At 34.2% G+C, this 18,446-nt stretch overlaps 4 protein-coding genes across 5 annotated transcripts in view; 2 read left to right on the plus strand and 2 right to left on the minus strand.

Annotated features, from left to right (window-relative positions):
- Window positions 1–815, minus strand: part of LOC106297876 (putative F-box protein At4g10740) — a 1,833-nt gene extending 1,018 nt beyond the window's left edge. Inside the window, exons 1-2 of the mRNA XM_013734025.1 lie at window positions 725–815; window positions 43–683 (exon numbers count right to left, since the gene is read on the minus strand). Of these exons, the coding sequence (XP_013589479.1) occupies window positions 43–683; window positions 725–815 (732 nt within the window). The remainder of the gene's footprint in view (window positions 1–42; window positions 684–724) is intronic.
- A 4,942-nt stretch (window positions 816–5,757) lies between these two features.
- On the plus strand, window positions 5,758–9,681 carry LOC106296581 (3-oxoacyl-[acyl-carrier-protein] synthase II, chloroplastic-like). The gene is made up of 15 exons (XM_013732742.1): window positions 5,758–5,841; window positions 5,946–6,424; window positions 6,783–6,988; window positions 7,083–7,286; window positions 7,365–7,475; window positions 7,575–7,670; window positions 7,761–7,806; window positions 7,899–7,978; window positions 8,124–8,192; window positions 8,341–8,425; window positions 8,519–8,673; window positions 8,756–8,836; window positions 8,940–8,999; window positions 9,136–9,291; window positions 9,382–9,681. The coding sequence occupies exons 2-14, from the start codon at window positions 6,115–6,117 to the stop codon at window positions 9,250–9,252; spliced, it is 1,620 nt and encodes a 539-aa protein (XP_013588196.1). The 5' UTR covers window positions 5,758–5,841; window positions 5,946–6,114; the 3' UTR covers window positions 9,253–9,291; window positions 9,382–9,681.
- Window positions 9,682–12,425: 2,744 nt separating this feature from the next.
- Window positions 12,426–13,953, plus strand: LOC106298429 (protein TIFY 10B-like). 2 transcript variants are annotated; one of them, XM_013734554.1, is made up of 5 exons: window positions 12,426–12,693; window positions 12,921–13,038; window positions 13,134–13,420; window positions 13,513–13,570; window positions 13,664–13,953. In XM_013734554.1, exons 1-5 carry the CDS (start codon window positions 12,537–12,539, stop codon window positions 13,710–13,712), a joined length of 669 nt encoding a protein of 222 aa, XP_013590008.1. In that variant the 5' UTR covers window positions 12,426–12,536; the 3' UTR covers window positions 13,713–13,953. The 2 variants fall into 2 exon arrangements, with proteins under 2 accessions (XP_013590008.1, XP_013590007.1); XM_013734553.1 differs by having other exon boundaries at window positions 12,427–12,693; window positions 12,915–13,038.
- A 1,956-nt stretch (window positions 13,954–15,909) lies between these two features.
- LOC106298366 lies at window positions 15,910–17,023 on the minus strand. The gene is made up of 2 exons (XM_013734475.1): window positions 16,358–17,023; window positions 15,910–16,272 (listed from the first exon to the last, which is right to left on the minus strand). The coding sequence occupies exons 1-2, from the start codon at window positions 16,873–16,875 to the stop codon at window positions 16,125–16,127; spliced, it is 666 nt and encodes a 221-aa protein (XP_013589929.1). The 5' UTR covers window positions 16,876–17,023; the 3' UTR covers window positions 15,910–16,124.
- Between the last annotated feature and the right edge of the window lie 1,423 nt (window positions 17,024–18,446).

Genomic DNA, 18,446 nt, shown 5'->3' on the forward strand with positions numbered 1-18,446 from the left:
GGGTGACACGCTGTCCTCCATATAGGAGGTGACGGGTGTCACAGTAAGCTTCTCATCTCTCACACAAGACAGTCTCACAAGATGTTGAAACTGATAAGGAACCCGGAATGGTAAATCTTGATGCCCTCCAAATCCCACACTTGCGAAATCAAAACAGACCGTGCGACTGATCTGTCCCCATGAGTCTATAGCGCACCAGTAAGGGTTTCCCTTGAGAGAAACGCCACGGTCACAAAACTCATTTATACCCTTGAACGCATTATAACCTTGGTGCGTCCATGAACTAGAACCAAAATCGTAGGTTTCATACGATGGAGAGTCCAAGACTGTAAGAAGCGTAAACCTCAAGATTTTGTAACGACGAAAAGATTCCCCCTTCTTCTTACGCACCTTGTACCCGAAAGCGTACTTGTACTTGGCACGTACGTTAGCATGTCGTCCTTTTTCGATCCACCTTGTTTCCCCCAAACAAGGGTTCCAAACCACAAGTCTCTTGTCGTCTTTCAAGATGAATAGTAACAAACCATCACAGTGAAAGACTTCAGATATCTTGACTTGTTCGTGGGTTAGGCAAGTGAGTTTACCTAGACGCTTTGTTGATGCGTTTTCGTTGACAACTACGCTCGTTAGATAAACATTATGATCCATCATCACGATCATCCTAGACTCACCTAACTCCCTCGCTTCATTTTATCACGATAAAATGAAGCGTTCCAAGCTTTGCATGTTGATCGTACTGCTGTTGTAGAGTCCAAGGGAACCCTAGAGAAAATCTCATCTAGCAAGTCATCGGGAAGATCCAACATCGTCGTCATAGTTTCCAAGTTGCAAACAAACCACTCAAAACCCTATTTAAGTTTCCTTTCTTATTCACCAAAGGTGCGTCGTTTATATAATTGAAGACACAAACAAACCCTAAAAGACGCTGGCCCAATAATTCATGGCCCAGTAATCTCTGCTAGGATTGATAATCACAAAATTGTTGAAAACACATAATTGTGTGTTTGTAGATCACCTCAATGGTAACTGAAAATCTGGAGGAACACACACACTCTTGTGTGTATATAACTATATATTATCGTCAAAGAAGAAACACTTTTTTTGGACTTGGTCTCCTTGTCATCATACGGTTTGCCACGGGAGATTAAGCTGGTTTAGCTGAGAATGGTGATGCGAATGTTAGGTCTGAGAGAGCTTACCCACTTTGACTCTTTCCATGCATTTTCTCCTGCTGCCTTTTTTTCTGCTTCCTCTGTTTTTATTTTGTTCTTCCCTTCGCTAGCTCCTCATAACTTTTGTTATTCTATTACTTGAAAATAACAAAAAGAATAACAAACACAACCTGAACTCTTGGGTGTTAAACCATTAGTTTCATTCAACTTGATTTTTATGCAATATAATACTAACAGAGAGAAACCTACTTGGTGTGTGTGTTTTTCCATTGGTAGGATCCTAAAAATTTATTGATTACATGCATTGTCAAAAAGACATTTTTTTTGACAACACCCCTGTTCTTTTTTGACGCAACCGCAGCGTTCGGCGTTAAAAAAATAATAAAGGAAACAGTTTTTTTACGGCATTCTTAGGAGTGAGCGTTCGGGTACCCGTTTGAGTTCGGATCGGGTATTTCAGATATTCGGGTATTTCGATATTGGAGTATAAAACCCGTTCAGATATTTTCTAACTTCGGATCGGGTTCGGATATTTTCACTTCGGGCTCGAGTAATTTCAGATATATCCGAACTCGAGACATAAAAAAAATTGAAATGAATGTTCTGTTATGTCTTCAAATCATTCCTAATAATATAAATAGTCTAAAAACATATGAAATGAGAACAAAACAACAGTAATCCGTCCAAAAACATAGTGAAAACATCAACAAAGTTCATAGATTAAACAAACAAACCGAAACAAGCTAAAAGAGTTTCTACTTCCAAACATAGCTAATAAATTAAATGATTAATATATTTGAATACAAATTTTAAAACTAAAAAACACTAATTTGGTTATTGTTTTGAAATTTTGGATACAATTTTTGTTAATGCACAAAACAAGAAGCTTGAAAAGTTTTTCAAGTTGAGTGACAATCCATAATTATATGTATATTATCTGATCTTAAGCTATGTGTAGCATTAATATAAATATTTTGAATAAAAGGAGAGAAGTAAACTAAAAATATAAGGTTAATTATACATATGTTCGGTTATCTTTGGATATCCATTCGGGTTCGGATATTACCCGTTTGGGTTCGGATATCCAAACTCTCCCAACTCAATACTTGTTCGGGTATTTTGCTACTTTGGTTCGGATTTCGGTTCGGGTTTTTCGGATCGGTTCGGGTGCGGCTTCGGATATCGGGTAAAATGCCCAGGCCTAGGCATCCTTATTTAATTGATATCGCTGCGTTTTGTAAAAAATAACCGCATTTTCTGACGCTGGATTTTACAACATCACAACTCTCCGTCAATTTTAAGTCGCCATGCTGTTAACGTTTTATTCTATAAACAGTGAAAGGAAAGATTCATTCAAGATGAAGTGTATTTTTTAAGACGTCGAACGCTAGCGTCTACAAAAAAAACAAGGCTAACAAAACCTTTTCTATCCTACCAGTTCAGAAAGCCAAATGGGAGATAGTGAATCAACATAGTGAAAGAGAGCTTCTTGCACCACATTATTAATAGTAACAATTTAATGATTTCGAGGGGTCTAGTTTCGAATGAAATTATTACGTTATTAATAGTCAGCTGCTACCAGCACCGGACCACTTCAAATTTCTTTTTTGGTTCTCTATGAACAACTGAAGTGTGTGTCAGTGTATGTACGTCACACCTAATGTATAGTTGTATTTCTGAATATATCTATGAATATATAAGTTAAAACAGTTGCGTATCTATGCCATATCGCTATCCCCTCCCTGCAACACTTCGCTGCCACAATACGACGAGTAACACAAAAGTAAAATATTGGTATCCAAGTGTCCTTTCTTCGATTAAACCGATGTCACCAAATCTGCCTGTAAGTAAGTATATGCATACGATTATGAATCTACATTATTGCTAATTGCTATGCTTTATAAAATGGTTTATGAATGATTTGGAATCTCGCTGCAAAAACTAGTGATTGACCAATGGGTTATTAGTGTTTTATATCAAGGACTGGAGTCTTTGAAAACATAAGATTAATGAAACTAAATTTTCTTCCAGGTCTTCTTTATAGTACTCTCTCTCTCTTTCAATTTATTTGGTGTTTAATGATTTTTTTTTTTGCGAAATAATTGATGCTTTCACTATTCTACATAAAATTTACTTTACCAATTACAAAATGCTATTTTTATTGATTAAGCTAGTTTTATGTAATACTACTTTTATGTAACGGAAATAAATTACATAAAATTTTATATTTTCTTGCAAAAATATTTAACATCGACTAAAATGAAACAAATGAAGTATGTGATTTTGCCTGTTAAATTTTTTTTATTGTAGTAATACAATTAAAACTGTTTATAATAAATTTCTAAGAGACAAAAATTGTCTACAATTTTTTGTTTTCAATTGCTGATATGATAGTAAAATAAAAATATATATTTCAAATTAACATAACAAAGCGAACAAAAATTATTTTACTACATTTTCATTGTTATAATTTACTTGTTCTAGAAATCAGAATCGAGTGTAATTTAAAAGTGTAAACTACTTTACAAATAAATTACTGTATTAACTTCCAACAACAAAAACACACACAGTAAAGTTGCATAGCATTAATTTAAATAAAAAATTACTCTCTCTATTCTGAAATATAAGATGTTTAGAAGAATTTTTATGTTCAAATATATAAAATGTTCCCATCTTTCTAGTTAACTTTAAGTTTATCAAAAACTGTGTGGTCAACCAAATTTAATAGTTCTATTTTGTAATTGGTTGAGTAGTTTTTAGTTTATAATTTTAATGATACTTTTTAGATAAAAAATAATTTTCTTAATAAGTGTATACTACCTAAAACATTTTATATTTAGGAACAGACGGAGTATAATATATTTGCTTCAGATTCAGAATTAAAAATAAACTAATAAAAATTTATTGGGACAATTTGCTGAATATTCGAACACTAAAATGAAGAATATAGTCATTCTACAGTAAAAACCCATCGATATGACAAGTTCACCTAAAATTGCCCGTAATAGCTTCCGAAGCGCGTGTGCGTGCAAATGACTCCAATGCACATGCTATACTACTATATAAAATGTAATATAGTCTCAAAAGACAACCCTTAAACCCTAAACCCAAACCGTATACCCTAAACCCAAACCCTAAACTCAAATTATTAACCCAAACCGTAAACCATAACGGAGCTATCTAAACCCTAAACCAAAACTCTAAACCATAAATCCAAACCCTAAACATAAATTCTTAACCCAAACCATAGACCCAAACAGAGCTACCTAAACCCTAAACCCCCCTAAACCCAAATTCTAAACCCTAAACCCAAACCGTAAACCCTTAACCTAAACCCTAAACCCAAATTGTAAAACCAAACCATCGTCCATAACGGAGCTACCTAAACCCTAACCTTGAAGATCTAAACCCTAAACCCAAACCGTAGACCCTAAACCCAAACCCTAAACCCAAAACCCCGTAAACCCAAACTCTAAACCCTTAATCCAAACCCTAAACTCAAATTGTAAAACCAAATCATCGCTCATAACGGAGCTACCTAAACCCTAACCTTGAAGGTCTAAGATATACTATATTTCATTTAGAATAGTAGGACAACTGACGATAGTTACTATATTGATGAATGGGGAAAGGAGAAAAATGGAGAGGTGAGGAGCAGGAGGAGAGGAGGAGGGAGGAGGAAAGATAGAAATATGGAGGAAAGGAAGGAAGAATGGAGAGAGACAGAGACAGAGAAGGGAGGGGAGGAGAGAAAGAGTAGGAGGGAGTGTAAGAGTGAAAGCGACATAGGAGAAAACTATATTATTTTGATGAATAGATTAGTATACTATAATGTAATGTTTATTCAAATATTGGATGAAAGCTATATAAACTATCAATACAAACATGTATGTGAATCTCCATTAACTTAGAGCATTCATTCAACACAATAGCAAAATAATACCATTTATAAAGCATGAAATTTCAAAACGCAAATACACATTACCATTCAATGTATAAATTAGGTGAAAGCTATATATTAGTGACAATGCTGAAGGATAAGACAACAGAGCTGATGGAGTAGTGAAGGAGAAGAATCATAAGGCGAAGGAGATACACTTTTCCGAAGAGGAGGAGAAGAATTGTAACATACTATACTGTAATTATACAATAGAATAGAGTACATTGCACAACATTATTGTTCATCTTCCCCAATTCAATCTATCGTCTGTTTTCACTATCTCCAACCCAACAAACCAGACACCTGACATATATAATCACCCACAGATATAAGACGAGATCAGTTTGAAACTTAGACTATATCCCCAGATGCTATGAAATCAAATCAAACTTACCTTGATTTGTTGGCTTTGAAAACTCAATTGTGCCGCCGTAAAATTGAAAAAAACCACTGAAACCCTAACTCTCAATATCCTAGTTATGCCGCACGACCGAAACCACGCACCCTCTTCAAATCTCCCTTCTTTGTTGTATGCAAGAGTTTGTAAAGTAGAAACAATTTTTCAATTTGCAATATAATGACACTCGTTGATGTCTACGGCACTTTACGCAACAATATATAACATATGGTAGCCAGTTAAGGGTACGAAGTTGATTTTTCCTTTTCTTATGTATACAGACTCCAATTCCCCAAATTTACTCTGGTCATCGAACATCGATACGTTTGTATGTATGTACGTCTTATCTCTCTCTCTGGCTATCTCTGTGTGTTTTGTTGTTAATAACAGGAGGTTTTGTTTTGTTTTCTTTGACGTCTCCACGCACGATTTTAAGCCTCCGTTACGCTCTGCACGCCTCCTGAAAGAGAGAGAGAGAGAGATCGAATCATCTTAATTAAACCTCTCTCGTGAATCCGCTAGATTCTCTCTTCACCGTTTTCTCGCCTCTCCTCTCCTCTCCATTTTGTTTTCTTCTTCTTCGTCTTCTTCTTCTTGCCATTGCCATGGTGGGTGCTGCTGCGTCTTCCTGTTACGCATCTCCCTTATGCACCTTCTTCGTTGCTGCTTGCATGTCCCTCTCTCACGGCGGCGGTGATACCCGTCAAGCCTTTGGGCGGAGCCGTCGAAGGAGACAACAGCTCGGCAAATGCTCTGGATCCGGTAGCATTCTCGTGTCTTCTTGTTTGGAGTTTAAGCCTTGCAGTCACTACAACAAGAACAACAAAGGCAATGCCTTTCCTCTCCTCGGATCGAATAGCCTTTCTCTGAATCGAAAGCAGAGGAAACTGAATCGAGCAACTTCTTCTTCTTCCGGTATAAACATTCTTCTCCCAAAATCTCAAGTCTTGGTTTCTGGGTATCGTTTGCAAGCTGACAAGCTTTGTTTTTTGTGTATAAAGTTTCTCCTTTTATGTTTCATTACACAAGTCTTAGTACTATTAAGTGTGAAGTTGGATTCTTTTATTTTATTTTTATTCTGATTCAATGTGTTTATTTGAAAAAGCACATCTTTTGTGAGTCCTAATAAAGAGTTTGGAGACCTGAACAAATGGCAGTGAAATTATATATATTATAATTTGAAGTTGCCATTGGAGATGTGGTTACTGGATAGTAGTAGCTAGTTTAAGTTAATTTATCATCTACTATTAATGATCTTTTGTGGTTGCTTTAGGTGGAGCCATGGCTGTTGCAATGGGTATGGAAAAGGAAGGCACTGTTGACAAGAAACCCCCTATGGAGCAGCGTCGTGTTGTAGTGACAGGAATGGGAGTTGAAACATCATTAGGTCATGACCCAAACACCTTTTATGAGAATTTGCTACAAGGCAACAGTGGTATTAGCCAGATTGAGAATTTTGATTGTTCTGAGTTTCCTACGGTAATAAGCAAATATTATATATCACGAGTTTCTCCTTTTGATTTTGTAGTTTACTTGAATATCTTTCCTTGTTTTTGTTTTTACCTTTGATAAGAGAATAGCGGGAGAGATCAAATCATTCTCAACTGAAGGATGGGTTGCTCCAAAACTCTCTAAAAGGATGGACAAGTTCATGCTCTATCTTCTCACTGCTGGTAAGAAAGCTTTGGCTGATGGTGGGGTAACTGATGAAGTAATGGCAGAGTTTAACAAAGCCAAATGTGGAGTTTTGATTGGCTCTGCAATGGGTGGCATGAAGGTACTTTCTTGATTTTTTTCCCTTCATATGAATACTGAAGTCAGATATTGAATCTCTAACAATCTGATATTGATACAGGTGTTTAACGATGCTATTGAAGCGCTGAAGATCTCTTACAAGAAGATGAATCCTTTCTGTGTACCTTTCGCAACAACAAACATGGGTTCTGCTATGCTTGCTATGGATCTGGTCTGATTAGATTTTGTATGTTTTATGTAAATATTATATGGATCCACCACCAGCAGTTTACCACTGACCTTTCTTTTTGTGGTTATGTATTACTATTAGGGATGGATGGGGCCTAACTATTCTATTTCAACTGCTTGTGCAACAAGCAACTTTTGCATTCTGAATTCAGCAAACCACATTATCAGAGGTGAAGCTGTAAGAATCCTCCACCCAATTTGAAATTCAACGGTTTGGTAGATTTCTTCTTGGTTCTACTTTTACTGGACTTTCCACTAAATCTTTCAGGATGTAATGCTCTGTGGTGGCTCAGACGCAGTTATCATTCCAATAGGTGCATATTCGTTGTCCTGTAGTATATTGTTCTCTCTGTTCTTGAACTCTAAGCTACATGTTTCTCAGTCATATGTGTACCTATATATGCAGGGTTGGGAGGTTTTGTTGCGTGCAGGGCTCTTTCACAAAGGAATAATGATCCCACAAAAGCTTCACGCCCTTGGGATAGCGTGAGCTTCAACCATTTCTTGTCATCTCTTCTTTGAAGTCTTGATCACCAATGTGGATGTTAGAAAGAATTTTAATGTGAGAAAACATGTGTAGTGTTTGGATAAATCTTCTAATTTGGTAAACTTGGTCTTGATTGCATAACAGAACCGAGATGGTTTTGTGATGGGAGAAGGAGCTGGAGTTCTGCTTTTGGAAGAACTTGAGCATGCTAAGGTATATAGTATAGCTCATTGGTTCTTGTTCTCCTCCCTTGTTTCCCATGTGCTCTTTAATCACAAATGAAACTTCGCATCCAAGCTTTATTATTCATTCTTGCTATGGAAAAAAAGTTGTAAGAAATGTATTCTTACTTTTTTTGCAGAAAAGAGGAGCAACAATCTACGCAGAGTTCCTTGGTGGGAGTTTCACATGTGATGCCTACCACATGACTGAGCCTCGCCCTGATGGTACTTCCTCAGTTTCTAATCAACTGTTAGTTTTTAAATCTCGTTTGTGTACTAGAGTTATCGTCATTGTCCCATGTCTTATTATATCCACAGGGGCTGGTGTCATTCTCTGTATCGAGAGGGCATTAGCTGATGCTGGAATTTCCAAGGAGCAGATAAACTACATAAACGCACATGCAACCTCAACTCCAGCTGGGGACCTTAAAGAGTACCAAGCCCTTGCTCACTGTTTTGGCCAAAACCCTGAGGTAGCTAGCTTTCTCTTCTCCAGACCTCCTCAAGTTCAGTTTTGTATGCTTTCCTTACTTGGTCTCACAACTATGTTGGCAGCTAAAAGTAAATTCTACAAAATCTATGATCGGACACTTGCTGGGAGCTGCTGGGGCCGTAGAAGCTGTCGCAACCATTCAGGTAACTCATTTAATATCAGACAACCGATCAATGTATCCTCAAGGAATGAAATAGGGTGAAATCTTTGCCTGTTTTCATGCTAAATTTGTTTTGTTGTCTACAGGCAATAAGGACAGGATGGGTTCATCCAAATATCAACCTCGAGAATCCAGACAATGGAGTGGTATGTTAAGTTATTCTTTGGCTTTTTGTTATTACAAGATGATTAAACTACACAAAGACCATTTAGTGTGTCCTTGAGAAAAATGTGGGCGGGAGAGTTAATAATGATACTACCTAATGTGATGAAACTGGAGCAGGATACAAGTTTGCTGGTGGGTCCTAAGAAGGAGAGATTGAGCATTAAAGCAGCCTTGTCAAATTCATTTGGGTTTGGTGGCCATAACTCCAGCATCATTTTTGCTCCTTACAAGTGAAAAAAGCAAAAGTCGTTTTCTTGTATAACTTGCTGTAAGGTAACATTAAACATCCATTATTCTCTGATGCAATCATCATTGTACAGTGATGAAGCTGAGTTTTTAGAAGCATGTAATTATTCTGTGCAGTGTTTTACAAGAGCTCTCCCTCATGTTATGTTGTGGTGGGAATCAACACAGCCAAGAGCTAAGCTAAGTTTCTTAGGATCAAGATTTGATGTGCTAGAGAACTTGGATAGGAGGAGCAAACGTAGGAGAGTTTGGATTTGCCATCAAAAAATTGTTCATTATGATATGTTTTTAATGTGTTTCAGACTCAAATTCTCAGAACAAGGTTAAAACTTTTACGTGTTGTCCTAACCAATTACGTACTTGGTGAGATTAGCAATATATCTTTAGTTCATGTCGTAAATGCAATGTTTTAGTTCATTGAAAGATCGGTCGCTTCCGATCAAATGCATAGAGTTAAATACTTAATAGTTTATACAACAAGCCAGGCTATAACAGTGACTTCAACAGATCCGGTTTTATGTAGTTGGTCGCTTAAAACATTTTACCTATAAACCATTACATTAAAAAAATTAAAGCTGATACTTTATGAACTTTAAACTATGATCAACCCCCTTTGACATATACTAGACTTAATTAAACTGAGGTTTTGTGTTAAGTGAGTCAATTTTACGTATGCAGGTTGATATCTTTGTTTTAAAAACATTTTATTAAATAGTACATTATTCTTCTCCTTTTTCTCATGTGTTTAGTGGTTGAGGGACAGATTAGGTTAAAACCTCTAACCAAAGGACTATAAGCTGGGTTAAAACTGGGCCTGAGACGGATTGGGTATCCGGACAATTTTAAGGTATCTGGATTCGGATCCTTATCCGGCGGATCCATAATTTTACTATCCTTATCCGGATCCAGGGTTCTCGGATATCCGGGTGTCGGATATCCTTCTAAAAATTGTAATATCCGGATCCGGATTTGGATCCTTAAATAAATAAAAAAATAATATTAATATATATAAAATATTAACAATAATTTAAAATTAAAAATATATATAATGTCTTTAATTATTTATATGTATAATATCACAAAATTTACATAAAACTTATATATACTATTATAAAAATGAAAATATATTAAATAAAATTAATTTATATATATATATTACTATTTTTGAAATATTTATTAATAAAACTTACGGATCCGGATATCCGGACTTAAAAATTAAGATATCCGGATCCGGATCCGGCTTTGACGGATCCAACATTTTACTATCCAGATCCGGATTCGACCCCTCCGGATATCCGGATTTTTGGATCGGAATTCGGATCGAATCCGGATCTCGGATAAAAGTCTCAGGCCTAGTTAAAACCCCCAATCAACGGACTATAAACTCAGAGTATTTCCAACACATTTTTATATTAACTTTATAATAATAATTAGAGGTAAGTCTATTCCAATTCACGTATGTTTTTTTCTAAATATAATTGTTTAATTTTTAAAAGAACAATTTTCTATTTTTTACTCTAAATATAAATATAAATATATTGGATTAGATATTATCTCAATTATAAAATCATTTTATTTTGAAAGAAAAAAAATCAAAATACATCGATTTAGGGCATGTTTGAAACGCAAAATGCACTTGCAGGAATATGTGGATGTGGTTGTTTGTGGTTTATAGCGTTATTAAACAATTTATACGACTGGTACAATGGTTAGAAATTGATACATTTGCAGGATATTTGTGACTTGTTGATTATAAGATACTGCAATGGTTTAATAATAAATTCTCAATATCAACTCATTTTAACATTATAAAAATATCAAAGACATACTATTATGATAAATATAATATAATTAATAACAATATTATGTTTATTTATGTATTTTTAATTTAAATGAAAGTTATACTTTCAATATAATTTATTTTGAAGATATTTATTAGAACTTTTAAAAGAATATTTTGTTTCTTTTATATATGTATATATATTTTTATATATGTATATATATATATATATTAATGTTAAAAAATTATAGTGAATAGTTTCGGTTTAAAGTTTTGTAAAAATAAATGAAGATACTATTAGTGAATTTAAATTAAAATATAAAATTTATATATTTTTTTATTTATTTATAATATTTCAATTTTAAAATTTAAATCAGAAAATGAAAATATTTTTATATTTATTTATCCAACCGCAACTGTCTGCAACCGCAAACGATAGTAGAAACTAGCTTTTGATTTTAAAAGGTTTGCAACGGTTTGAAGCGTTAGTGATTGCAAAACGCCAACAACCGCTACCTACCGCAAAAGCTACATTTGCGGGTGGTAGCGGAGAAACCACTCAGTCCCATAGTCTCACTTAGGGGTGGGCACTTTACCCGATATCCGAAGCCGCACCCGAACCCAATCCGAAAAACTCGAACCGAAATCCGAACCGAAGTAGCAAAATATCCGAACGGGTATTGAATTAGGAGAGATTGGATATCCGAACCCGAACGGGTAATATCCGAATCCGAATGGATATCCGAAGATAACCGAACATATGTATAATTAACCATATATTTCTAGTTTACATCTCTCATTTTATATAAAATGTTTATATTGATACTACACATATTTTAAGTTCATATGATATACATATAATTACGGAGAAAATGATTTGCTACTCACTTAAAAATGCATGTCAAACTTTTTATTTCAAGAATTAACAAAAAGTTACATCCAAAATTTTAAAAAAATAACTAAATTAATGTCTTTTTTAGTTTCAAAATGTTATGTCCAAATCTATTAAAAATAAAAAATTAGTTAAGTGAAAGTTATATTTTTAAATACAAGAAATTTGAGAAATGAAAAATTTAATTTTTTTTTCAAAATCTAAATATCCGAACCCGATTCGAAATAACCGAACACGAACTAAAAATACCCAAACCCGACCCGAAGTACAAAAATACCCGAACGGGTTCTATACCTCTATACCGAAATACCCGACCCGAACCCGAACGCCACCCCTAGTCTCATTGCTCCCTACAGTTAATATAATTGGCATTTAATTTTAACACGTGTTTTATATGCTTTATTATAGAATTATAATTGTTATTTTATTTATTTATTTTGGTATCTGCAACCACCTAAGAAAGTAATAAAGATTCTCATTCTCATAGTCATCGACTCATTTGTTATATTTATATTCGGGAACAAGGCAGAATAGCAATTAAAGAAAGCAGAAAGATTCTTTTGCTTCTATTTTTTCTTACATCTGGAACGATCTTTAAAGATGTCGAGTTCTGCCGAGTGTTGGGAGTTCTCTGGTCCGAAGTTACCTGAGAAGCCAAGCTTCTCACAGACCTGTAGTCGATTGAGTCGTTATCTCAAGGAGAAGGGTAGCTTTGGAGATCTGAGCTTCGCGATGACAAGCAAGCCTGACGTTAATGGTAAGCAAACCCTTCTCTTTCTAACTAGATGAGTAGATCTGGTTAGTTCTGTTTGATTCTCTAGGTTTTTTTAGGAGTCTACAAATCAAGACTTGTGAAACAAGCAACTTAAAATCGGTTACATGTTAACCGGAAACTAAATCATCTTACTTTGGTTTTGGTTGAAACATAATCCTAAGTTTAAGTTTAAACCATGATGGTGAATTTCTTCCTTTGTGAAGCTACAGGAATCAATTCTAAAGCTGCTCAAGATGTTAAACTACAGAATGATATGTTTCCTTCGCAATCAAGCTTTTCTTCTTCCTTTGGGGCCAAGGAAGAGGTCGTGAAGATCACAGAGACTAAGTATGTTTTGTTATCTGTAAATAGTGATAAAGCATCATCTGAATATACTAGATTTGACTAGTTTTTTTGGTGGGTTGTCTTTTAATCTTGAACAGAGTTGTGAAGCCAGAGCCTCAATCTGCTCCATTGACCTTATTCTACAGCGGTCAAGTTATGTTGTTTGATGATTTTCCTGCTGAGAAAGCCAAACAAGTCATTGACTTGGCTAACAAAGGAAGTGCCAACGGCTTCACAGCTGAATTGAACAATAACCAGAGTGCTTATACTAAAAACATAGCCAAGAACCAAAAAGAGATTGCTTCTATCCCAAGGCCAGTTCCTAGTCCTGTAAAAACCGCAGCTCAAGAGCCAATCCAGACCAACACGTCCTCTTTAGCTTCCGGTAAGTTTTTTCCCAGGCCACTTTGTTTCAGTCTCTGGCCTTTTGGCTTATAAGTTATACACATTTGGCTAACTTACTTATTGACTTTGTAGAACTCCCAATTGCTAGAAGAGCTTCCCTTCATCGATTCCTAGAGAAGAGAAAGGATAGGTAAATGGATATTTGTGAAAACATCTTACTCCACTATTTAATCACCAATTGTTAAAGCAAGTTTCTAGATATTCAACTCGTAACCTTTAACAGGATTACATCAAAGGCACCGTACCAGAAAGAAGGTTCAACCGAAGCCTGAACACAGCCTGGCTAGGTTTGCAGTAATCTTTTAAGACTTGTGTGGATCCAGAAGCCACATGAGAGATCATCTCAAAAGACTCTTGACGCTCCATCTTTTACAGATATCAAGCTATCGTATTCATGTTTTTCATAAAATAAATTTGTCTCACGCCTAGTAGTCTTGTTTTGTTCAATCCGCCAATAACTCGGTATATCTATGAATTTACTCTTAATACCAGTTTTTCTTTTTACGGCCTTGATATCATCTATGCAGTTTAACTAACCTAAGTGTTCTTTTAAAAAATAAATATTTTGAAATTGCCCTAAATTATGTTTTTGTTCCAAAACAACATAATACAATGAGAAAATAACGTCATTGAAAAAACAAAATAGATATATTCATACTTCATATAGGATTAAAGAGCTAAAAACTAGTGGTTATATTTTTAAGGTTGGTGTTTAGGGGTTAGGAATTAGATTTTATGGTCTAAGTTTTAGGGTTTAGATAGAAAATTTAAAATAATATTATTTCTTTTATTTTTAAATATATATAAAATATTTATGTATAATAAATATATTATTAATTAAAATTAAAATAATTGTTCACTATTAATGAATAATATTATTTTCTTTTATCTTTTATTAACTATTTTAGGATAAATTTTATTTTTTATGATATTTAGGGGAATTTGCACAATTTTTTTGTTTATCTTCGCAGAAATTAATTAGATCATTGAATTCAGTCCACAAAAGAGAATTCCAGAATTTATCTGAAAATGTGGAAATCTAAAAAGATAGAATATTATTTATCAAACTAACACTCATTTACGCATAGGTCTAGATTGTGACATTTGAACCTACTAGTTACTATACTAGTGTTTTAGGTTTGACAATTATTAAGAAAATGTACAAACCAGAATATTTTGGTATAAAAGAAAATAAATATCACAGAAGTACTAAGAGTTTCCAATCCATCTTTATATTTTTATATATATATATATATATAATAGTATTTATAAACAAATCTATTTCAAGACATCTCTATTTTTTTTTGAAATTAGAGATTACTATTTCTCTTGATAAAAAAAAACAGGTTACTATTTCTCTTTATATTTAAAGGAAGAAATGATATTTATTTATATTTATCGAAAATGCTATTTAACAAATAAATTGAAATGAAAGTCTTTTCATTATAGAATTCTTTTGTTTTAAAGGAAAGAAAGAAAAATACATTAGAAATGGTTTAATATATTACTTTTAGCTTTATACTGTAAACTATATGTAGTACAGTGGTGGATTAGATCAGACCAGGCTTGGTAGGCCATGGGGACTCTGGCTGGCGATAGCTAATTGGTTCGGTCTTGAACAAATGTTTAGAACGAACCAAACAAAACGTTGCATCGAGCAGAATCGGGCCCGACTTCATCTTATCAACAACATAGGTTCAGATGGTGGATTCTTTATTTATCGAAAATCATTTTTTCAGTTTCAGGCGGTGACTGCGGTTTGAGCGGTGCGGGACAAGTGGTTCAACTGCTGTACGATTTTAACAGTTATAAAAACGTATAGATATATGGTATATGTAGAGATTTTTGTTACTGTTAACTGCGGTACGGGACGGGGCGGTCGTAAACATTGGAACTTTAGGCAAAAAGATATATACAAATTACTTTTTGACGACGGGACCCAGATTCAACAAGTTGCACATCCAAGGGGCCATATGAATTAATTGCACTATGAATCAGAATGATGAAAAAGTTATTATGTTGTTTCTTCATGTCTATATTTTATTAAAAGGTTAGTTTACTTTCGTCATCAACTTGAATCTGACAGACAGGACGCGATATTTTATTTTTTAGATACTTTGATCTAGAATTAAGATGAAAGTGAAAATATAAAATTACGAGATTTTCATGTAAAAGATTGCAATACATTATTAGTTATAAACTTATAAGTTTGTTAAAAAAAAAGATTGCAATACATTATTAGTAGTTATAAGCTTATAATTTAAATATATAAACATCTTGACTGGTAAAAATTTTCTTATAAATAAACCATAGGAATTTGTATTTTTGAACAATGATTCATTGTATAATTATCCAGGTCCTCTAGTCGCAAAGTTATAGACACGAGTCTTGTGCAATCATACATTTTTACTTGCTTAAAGTATTATGTATATAAGTAATTTGTGAAGATTGGGTAATATACATATACTTAATCTAGATCCAACAAACATTTTATTGATTTATTTTAATACATATAAACCTTAATCAAACCCAAAAGCAAAGCTTCTATTCAAGTTGCTTTTAACCTAACCAAAATTTTCAATCTTTTTTTTCTTTTCTTATAATTATTTTCTTTTAAGGTACTATTGAATAATGACCACTTTTTTTTATGTTAATGTACTTCTCTTCGAATTATTGTGCTCATCCTAAAATATGAATATCCCAGCGGAGAAACTCTGCTCGCCGGCACAAGGAGAGCTTAAAACGTCGACTGGCGATTTACATTTCTCATTTTGTTCGTCCTGCATTATCTGCACTGATCTGCACTCTGCACTGCAGAATCCCATCTCTCCTCTGCACACAACCCAAAAGGAAAATTAATTTCAAGAAAACCACATATTGTAAATTTTATTACAATAGTGCGCGAAGAGACACTTACTTGTACATGTATATGTCTTTGCCTTGAAGTCTCTTCTTACACAAGCAACACGCGCTCAGAAACTCTGTCGATTCCCTAAAAACCTCTCTCTTAATAACCGGTGGTTCAACGGGGTTAACCAACGGTTTATGCTTTCTCCGATCACCATACTCCGACCCATTTTCAAACAATTCGAACCCGTCGTCACTGTAATACACTTTGGTCGGCCCACCAGGGCTTGTCACGTAAGTGTATTCCTCATCCGATAGATCGATCTCAGGGCAACGGAATCTCCCGGAGTAGCAAACCGGATCGTACCGGTTACTCCCAATGTTACCTTCCTCCAACGCAGCAACGATACCTAAACCGATACCACCAGAGCTGTACCGTTTGGAGTTAACCGGCGAAGGAAATTTCATATCTAACGGACTTCTCGGACTCGCCGAGGAATCTTCCGGTTTGGTAGCAGATCTTCTTCCCGGAACCAACATCTCCGACAACTTACGGATCATTAGGTGAGATCTCTTGCTTAGTGACATAATCAAGAATCAAGAAACGCGAGCTTATAGGAAATAATCTGAGAGAAGAAGAGAAAGATGGAGAAAGATAGAGAAACTTTTCTTGAGCTCACTGGTTTCCTTTGAAGTTTGGAATTTTATGTGAGATAATCAATGATTGAAGTCTACAGAACGGCCCACCATTTATTTATAATCATTATTATTGTTTTTGCATTTATTTATCTTTTTGTCGACTTTTGTATTTATTTATCTTGTTTGGTTACTTTGATGGACATTATACGTAGTATTTTATACCATTATTGAAATGAGCAGGCTCAGAATTTGATTGAATGAGCAGGCTCATTATTTTTTTGTCAGAATTTTATTTAATTTTAGGAAATTATTCTTTTTATTATTATTTCATTGGTGAGTAAGACACTAGGACCCACTTTTTCATCAAGATTCATCTGTCCATTTCTGATATTTATTTTTATTCTTTGGAATCCGAGACTTTTTCTAAGAGAAATTAAAAAAATATTATGTGTTATAATCTACCTGATATATATCCCCTCCGTTTTTTTGTTTTTTTTATCGTAAATAGTTTAAGAAAAACTCTTTTGTTTCAAAATGTAAGGTAGTTTCCAAATATCTAGATAATTTTTACATTTATTGGATATAGTGTAACCAATCAAAGAATATCAATTTTTTTATAATTGGTTGAACTAATTAATTAAATATTATTTTTTTAAAAATATAAACTTTCTTAATATTAGTGCTTTTAGTCTAAACTATTTACATTATGAAACGGATGGAGTATTAGGTAAGTTTTCTTTTTTGAACCACTGCGTTTTATATCTATAGACCAATTCATATGTACTTGAAAAGAGTATTTATCAGCACCTTGATTAATATTTTAGATAGTGGTTTTACTTATTTTTTTGAAAGTGATTGTTTTTTTATAATTTAAGCCGAATATTAGGTGGCAATTTGAAAGTGATTGTGGAATCTTATCCCCAACTTTCTTTTGTTGTTTCCATAAATCATTTTTTCTAGTTATTATCTCGACTTACATTTGTTTTATCGACCGTTTCTCTTCTTTAGTTAATTAATTCGAGTCCTTAATTTTTTTTTAATTATTGATGTTGAAATTGTTTTTTCATTAATAATAATGCTGGGATGACAGTACATTTCATTAATTTACGCTTGGGGCCTGCAAAACACGAGAACCACTTTTAAAATGGGACTTCACAGTGATTAAAGACATAGGTCCAACTATCATATTTTGGGCCGGATAATAATTATCTTCAGAATAATCGGTTCGAATTGCATAGGATACTCTTCAGAATATTACGGAAATTCAAGAATTTGACAACGTAATTGAAACATTTAATTTGTATAGTTGAAATCTAGCTTTCTCTCTAATCTATGTTCTCTCTCTAAAACCTTTCACAGAGAAGAGAGAAAGCTTTCGTTTTTGTTTGCTCGCCGGTTCTCTCCGGCCACGACTCCCGTCTATCGGCTCTTGCTCTATAGCATCTCATCGCCGGCTTTGACTCCGGGAAGTGATGGCTCCAATAGCATCTTCTTCACCGGCTACTTCTGAAGTTTTTTTT

This window comes from Brassica oleracea, chromosome C6, assembly GCF_000695525.1.
Source record: "Brassica oleracea var. oleracea cultivar TO1000 chromosome C6, BOL, whole genome shotgun sequence".
Lineage (NCBI taxonomy): Eukaryota > Viridiplantae > Streptophyta > Magnoliopsida > Brassicales > Brassicaceae > Brassica > Brassica oleracea.

Excerpts from the sequence above, each read along its gene's own strand:
- LOC106298429 (XM_013734553.1), top strand. The coding sequence starts at position 12,537 with ATGTCGAGTTCTGCCGAGTGTTGGGAGTTCTCTGGTCCGAAGTTACCT. Across the intron at positions 13,421-13,512 it reads CACGTCCTCTTTAGCTTCCG|AACTCCCAATTGCTAGAAGA; the intron begins GTAAGTTTTTTC and ends TTGACTTTGTAG. Across the intron at positions 13,571-13,663 it reads CTAGAGAAGAGAAAGGATAG|GATTACATCAAAGGCACCGT; the intron begins GTAAATGGATAT and ends AACCTTTAACAG.
- LOC106298366 (XM_013734475.1), bottom strand. The coding sequence starts at position 16,875 with ATGTCACTAAGCAAGAGATCTCACCTAATGATCCGTAAGTTGTCGGAG. Across the intron at positions 16,273-16,357 it reads AAAGACATATACATGTACAA|AGGAGAGATGGGATTCTGCA; the intron begins GTAAGTGTCTCT and ends GGTTGTGTGCAG.
- LOC106296581 (XM_013732742.1), top strand. The coding sequence starts at position 6,115 with ATGGTGGGTGCTGCTGCGTCTTCCTGTTACGCATCTCCCTTATGCACC. Across the intron at positions 7,979-8,123 it reads CTTCACGCCCTTGGGATAGC|AACCGAGATGGTTTTGTGAT; the intron begins GTGAGCTTCAAC and ends ATTGCATAACAG. Across the intron at positions 8,837-8,939 it reads AAGCTGTCGCAACCATTCAG|GCAATAAGGACAGGATGGGT; the intron begins GTAACTCATTTA and ends TGTTGTCTACAG.